The sequence below is a fragment of the Delphinus delphis genome, chromosome 2 (genome assembly GCF_949987515.2).
Source record: "Delphinus delphis chromosome 2, mDelDel1.2, whole genome shotgun sequence".
In the NCBI taxonomy this organism is placed as follows: Eukaryota; Metazoa; Chordata; class Mammalia; order Artiodactyla; family Delphinidae; genus Delphinus; species Delphinus delphis.
This window is the reverse complement of record NC_082684.1, coordinates 87223638-87230411: the sequence shown is the minus strand read 5'-3', so window position 1 is coordinate 87230411 and position 6774 is coordinate 87223638. Positions and strand designations below refer to the sequence as shown.

General features: G+C 39.9%; 1 protein-coding gene across 1 annotated transcript in view; it reads left to right on the top strand.

Moving 5' to 3' along the window:
* Window positions 1–117: 117 nt before the first annotated feature.
* LOC132420572 (stereocilin) overlaps window positions 118–6774 on the top strand; it is a 37030-nt gene continuing 30373 nt past the window's right edge. The window contains exons 1-6 of the mRNA XM_060005133.1: window positions 118–720; window positions 1232–1405; window positions 1599–1667; window positions 5056–5228; window positions 5748–5903; window positions 6179–6303. Coding sequence (XP_059861116.1) covers window positions 543–720; window positions 1232–1405; window positions 1599–1667; window positions 5056–5228; window positions 5748–5903; window positions 6179–6303 — 875 coding nt within the window. The 5' untranslated portion in view covers window positions 118–542. The remainder of the gene's footprint in view (window positions 721–1231; window positions 1406–1598; window positions 1668–5055; window positions 5229–5747; window positions 5904–6178; window positions 6304–6774) is intronic.

Genomic DNA, 6774 nt, shown 5'->3' with positions numbered 1-6774 from the left:
GAGAGCCGAGCTCAGGAGGCGTCAGAGCCGGAGGCGGAGGAGTGAAGTCAGGGCTGAGTGGGCGGAAGAGAGCCTGGGCAAAGGTGAGGCCCAGAAGTGGGAATTGAGAGAGGGAGCTGGCACCCGAGGGAGCGCGTTGGAGTGGACACACTTGGGACGGGACACATTTTCAAAATGTCAGGCTGTTGCATTTTGTCCAGTTCCTCTTAACTCGGTCTTTCTTTTGGCGGCAGTCCTAAGCCCTCCCACTGACCCACCTCATCGCATTACCTGATACCCTCAGGTCCAGGTGGTGCCTGAATTCCTCTTTGTCCAACCCCGGGATTCCTGCTCTTTGTGGCTGCTGCTTTTAACTAGAAATGCTGTCACACAGGTGAAGGTGTCTGTCCACTTAGTCAACTACGCAGATTCTCTGTAATGACTCCTGTCTCATTTGTTTCAAAAAGCCTTGAGTCTGGGTACAATGTTTGTCTTCTTAAGTGCAAAGAGGTTGGGAGGAAGGGAAGAGAACCTCTAAGGCTTGGTGCAACTCCAAAAATGAAATGACACTCGATTCTTTTATTTTCTTAACAGGCATGGCCACTTATCACCCAGTAGGACACATGCAACTGCCCCGGGCTGATGCCATTCGTTCCCGACTCATTGATACTTTCTCTCTCCTTCAGCATCTGCACGGCTTGAGCCAAGCTGTGCCACGGCACACTATTCGAGAGATACTTGGTCCGCAGCCTGTTTCTTCACTAGGATGAATTTAAGACTCCCATCCACACCCTCCAAAGAGTAGGAAGCAGAGAGGCAATTTTAAGGGTAGAAATTTCAGGGGAGATTGGTTTGGTTGCTAGTTTGGAAGTTACACCAAACTTGATAAATCAAAGGCTTTATAAATAAAACTCTGGATCCAGGAGATGGAACCCATGCCGTTCACTTTTAGGCCTAGGGTAACTATTAGCCCTGGCTGACTTGGAAGTTTCTACCAAAGACACTTAAAACTTTGAGGGTTGAACCTGCAGCCTTTATTCTGGGCATGGACAGTGTTGGTCATAAGCAATAGGTGAGCTCGTACTCCAAAATAGTATTAGTTGTTGTGTGAAGGAGCAGCAAGGTAAGCCCCTGCACTAGGGGGCCCATTATGTAACCAGTGTTCCTGCCCCCAATCCTACCTGCTCCTGATACTCGCAAAGACTTCTTTTTATATTTATCCACTGTCCCTTTTTTTAAATGTTTGGTGTAGATCCTTCCTGTCAGAAGAAACTTATGTTGGGAGATCAACACCAGCTTGTGCGCTTCTCCATAAAGCCTCGTCATGTAGAACGGATTACACATGCCCAGAGACTGATGAGCACCCTTCGAGTGCGCTGCAGCCAGAGTCCACCGCTTTCCTTGTGGGCTGGATGGGTCCTTGAGTGTATCCTTTCATGCCACTCATTTTTATCCCATGACTTTACGGTCTCTCTTGCCTCATCATCTGCCTATTGACTTATTTTTCCCTTCCCAAACTCCATTTTCTTCTCATTCTCACCGCTTCTGTTCTTGCCCTAATTATGTCACCTGCCTAAACCAAAAAGAACTCCACTCTATGTTTTCTTAAGAGAAAACAGGTCCTCTCTTCAGAAACTTTATCATCTTCCTCATCTTTCTGAATACAATTGTACTGATGGTTGAAATAGGTGAGAACTCATGCTGAATGAAAGGGTGGGAGTCATTTTTCCTTTTAAGTTGGTCATTTTACACATTTGAATGTTATTTGAATTGTGATAGGAACAATTATATTAAGTCTCTTGGAGTAGGATTTGTGCAACTGCTAAGACCTAGAAACATTTGAAGGGCTCTCAAGTGTAGTAGATAGAAGGTAGTGTAGACACTTAGAGGTGGGGTGTAGTAGTCTCACAAGGAATTGGAGACAGGAAGACCAGTTGCATTTCTTGTGTTAGTCTAATAATTTGAATGAATCTTTTCTAATAGAGATATCAGTACCTATCAGCAAGTGATACAACATTTACATTTTTACAAATATGTTTAGAAAGAGTAAGTACAAATAAGAAAACTCACAATGTATGTAAAGTTACAACTAAGATATTAGATGAGCCAAAAAATGACTTGAAGAGTAGATGACACTAAAACCAATCATAAATTTTATGAAATGTATTAAAAGCAAAAGAATGTTTGGAGAATCAATGACCTCATTTGATTATCATCTCAAACTGCTCAGAAAGGACAGTAGAAGTACTCACTTCCTTGTTTCATCCTCACTATTTTGGGGAAGTTTCCCACTTTAAAAATAGCTTTTGGACTTCCCTGGTGGCGCAGTGGTTAAAAATCCACCTGCCAGTGCAGGAGACATGGGTTCAAACCCTGGTCCGGGAAGATCCCACATGCCACGGAGCAACTAAACCTGTGTACCGCAACGACTGAGCCTGCGCTCTAGAGCCCTAAGAGAAGCCCGTGCACCACAACAAAGAGTAGCCCCCACTCACCGCAACTAGAGAAAGCCCGCACAGCAACAAAGACCCAACACAGCCAAAAAATAAATAATAAAAATAAAAAGTAAATTTAAAAAAATAGTCTTTTAATGGAATCAGGTCAAAGGCATTTAAATACACAACAGTATTTGGTGTCATTGACCAACTGCGGTATACTATATGCTTTGAACTGTTTTATTTCCTCCGCACAGTGATGAGGGTTTTAAATTAAGTCACCCACATTTCCTATTTCTTGTTGTTAATGATAATTGGCAAGTATTTGCCCTGTGGGATTAGAGATACAGATTTCGGCCTTGGAATAAAGTAAATAGCAGTAAATATATGGGATTCCCTGAATCTAACAGACAAATCAAAATAGAATAGCACTAACCATTCTTTTTGGTGAAACAGCTGAATATGAAACATGATCACTGTGCCAGAGGATAGGTGGATTGCCTGAATGGGAATCACCTGGCAAGCTCATGAAAATTGTATCTTATTAAGTACATTCTCATGGTAGAAAGGCAGGAGGGATTTTGCAAAGGGAAATAATTTGTGACTAACAGATTTCTTTGAATAGACTAATTCGTGTGGTAAACATTAAGACTTTGTTTAGACTTTTAAAAAGCAATTTTCCAGATCATAAAGAATGCTGTTACAGATAAGGAACAAACAGTGCTCTAGATCAAAGCTCCCCAATCTTTTTCATCTTACAATTTTGTTTCCCAGAAAAACATATATAACCTTGAAAACCTCCATAGTAATTTTAATCATTTTATTTTATCACATTTTTTCTGTGATATGGAGAAGCAAGTTGAAGTAAAAATGATAATTTAGACTAACATGTTGCTAAATATTATATTTTAGTGTTTATTATTATATAATTTTAATAATAAAATGTAAGCAAACTTTTACTTTTGCCATTTTATAAGTGATCATGCTTTTTTTTAAAGAAAATATATAATTTGTCTACAAATGAATTTTTAAGTGACATTATATATTAAGTTCGGTTTGGGGATCAAATACATTTAATTTATGGGTTTTTTGTCTGTGTCAAGTGGCTTGCAGGATCTTAGTTGCCTGACCAGGGATTGAACCTGGGCCCATGGCAGTGAAAGCACCGAGTCCGAACCACTGGACCCTGGACCCGAACCAATTCCCTATGTATTATATTTCTAAATTTTCTGTTTCTTTTAAAAAGTTTAGATATAACGTATATTAGTTTTAGGTTTACAACATTGTGTATTGTATGTTAAATACATGTTATATGTTAAAGTGTAGGTGCAAATTTAATTATGTGTTTGGGCATAAAAAAGTAGAAAAAAAATCTTCTTCCACAATGATATTGGTAATTCTGCTTTGCACTTTAAACATCAATGGGCTTATTTTTATAATTTTCATATTTTGTTTCTAAATGGTGAGAAGGTGAGAAAAGAAAAAAGATTTGGCTCATTTGCAAGCCCTTCTCTGAAAATAACACATTGTGAGTGTGAATAGTTCTTATTTCCAACAAAAAACTGAGTACAACATTATTATAATTTAAACACTGATTTTTGGGGTTCTAGAGATATCTTGATGTGCCATATAAAATTTTCTATCAGATGAATGCAATTTATAGAATCTGATGAAGATTGTCTTGAGATAAACTTGCAGAATTATTCTTTTGCTCTTCATTAAGTTGTATTTCAACATCAGTGTTCCTTACTTCGTTAATGTAATTAGCCAAAACATTGCTAAAAGCAATAACAATTTAAAACTGTAAGTGTCAAAATCTACACAGCCATTTGTGTTGTTCAGGGTGATTGAGTGTTCTCTTGTCTCTATTAACTGCCAGGCATATCAGTCATAGTGCATTTGGAGGCTCTCAGATTGTTCTGTTTCAAAGAGAAAATTTTATTTAGCTTTTAAACCTATTTTGATCTCAGTGCTTTTTTTTACAGCATGATATACATCTATTAAATGTATACAAGAGGTGAAGAGGGTTGAAAGATGAAAGCAAATGAGTAAAGGAATTGAGGTCAGCAAATAATTAGGTTCTAGAGAGAAAGTATAGGATTCAATTTGCTTTGCAGCATAAAATCAATTTTAGGCAGAGTAGAAAGGAGAAGCTTTAAAAGTAACAAAGAACCAAGTAATTTCTTATTATAACCTAATATGCCCCATGAATCTGGCTTCTTGTTCCTAGATATGTTATAAAACACTTTCCATATCATGGCCCTACATTTGCGTTCTTTTCTCAAGGCCTGTTGCTTCTTCATGAAGTTTGGTACCAGGGTAACAGAACAGACAGGGTTGGTGGTCATTAAGAGAGCAATCCCTTGGTGGCTCTCTGACCCCAGAGTGGGAAGGCAGTAACTTGCAGCTGTTAACACGTACCAGTATCAGCAGGAGATGAGTTATAGCTATTTTTCATGTTCGATTCTATCCTCCCCTGAATTTCACAGGCTGAAGCAACAACGGCATTAAGAAGAGAAACTCAAAAGAAAAATGGCATAGCAGTGGGCACAACTGTGGTTTTTAACAGTTGCTGATCATTCTCTATCATTCAGCTTCCTGCTTCTTTACCCTTTACTCATCCTTTGCTCTATTCTCACAGAATTGCTCGAATCCTCAAATACCCAACTGTGGCCACTGAAGCTGACTCTGGAGGTGGCAGCTTGGTTCATCTTGCTTGTTTTCATCTTGGAGATCCTTCTTATGTGGCTATCCAGCTTTTTCCTCTTCTGGAAGAATGCCTGGAATGTCTTTGACTTTGTTGTCACCATATTGGTAAGGATAGATATCCTGAGAAATGTGCCTATGTGAATCAAGGACAAGAAAAGTTAAGATACTTAGAGCACAGGAAGAAACAAATAGAAATGTACCTAACCTCCTTATTTTGATTTTTTTCTTCTCTAAAAGTCAGGCATGGTAGGAGTTGTTGGTATTAGGAGCAAGGAAGAATCTGATCACAACATTAACCCCAGCAATAACATCTACCAGTTACTAACCACTTCCTAAATGTCAGAAACTGTCCTTTTTTTCATGCATTTCTTAAAATTTGAGCTCCACAACAACCCAATGAGTTAAGCACTGTATTTATCCCCTTTTAATGTCTGAGCAAGTTGAAATGCAGGGTTTAAGTAATTTCTTATAGAAAGGCTGAATAGGAAACAGTCCCCAGAGAATGCTTTTCAAAGGATAATGACCAAGGAACTATGACAATGATAAAGATAAAGATAAAGAAGGGGCAACTGTGCGTGGGTGCTTTGGGGTATATTTTACTCATGATCTGTGTGTTTCCTACAGTCCCTGATTCCTGAGGTTGTGGTGCTGGTAGGGGTAACAAGCCATTCCGTATGGCTCCAGTTGCTGAGGATCTGCCGGGTGCTAAGGTCTCTTAAACTCTTTGCACGATTCCGTCAAGTTCGAGTCATTATTTTGGCCCTGGTCAGGGCCCTCAAGGTGATTTGACTGCTGCAGCTGTATCAAGTGGGCAAGGTGGATAAACATGGGGGTTTAACATGAAACAGTCTGGGTGGATGAAAGAAGGCAATGAAAGACCCTGTGAAATGTTGTTGATGAGAAAGGGCTAGGGACAGGCTGCTGTGTTCTAGAGATGACTGGGCTCAGGCTAGAAGTGAGGGTTTGGTGGGGGATTTCCAGGGTGGGTCTGACTAGGCTGTAGGTGGAGATCAGCCTAGTCTGGCCCAACTCTGACTCAAGGTCATGGCCTCTAGAGCATGACCTTCCTCTTGATGTTGCTGCTCATCTTCTTCTACATTTTTGCCGTGGCTGGTGTCTACTTCTTCGAGAATTACACCCGTTCAACTCGCCAGGACCTGGAGTATCACATGTTCTTCTCGTAGGCAGGACTGGGGGAAGCCTGGGTTGGGGGAGAGAGTTTGGGCATGAGACTGGGAAGCTAGTCCAAAGTACAGTAATACAAAAAGTATAATATATTGTAAGAAACGGGAATAGAACACAGTAAGGAGAGGTAAAGAGAAAGCAGAGGAATAGTGAGAGGTATTAGCTCCAATTTTGAGGATAGGTCAGGTACTCCTGGTTTGCTTTGGGTTTTGCAAATTCAAACTTACCCTCACCTTTAAATAGCAGTATACTCCATGGGTTAAGCCCTGGTTTCTGTCTCAGTTACCTCTTTTGAAAAATGGGATTAAAAGTAGTACTACTTCATAAGAGTGTAGGGATAAATGAGGTAATTCATTTAAGCATTTAGCACAGCATTTCACACATTGTAAGTGATCAGTAAATGTTACTGTGACCTCAAACATGGTCACTGGTTTTACCCCAGTCTCTTAAATGTAGAGATTACACA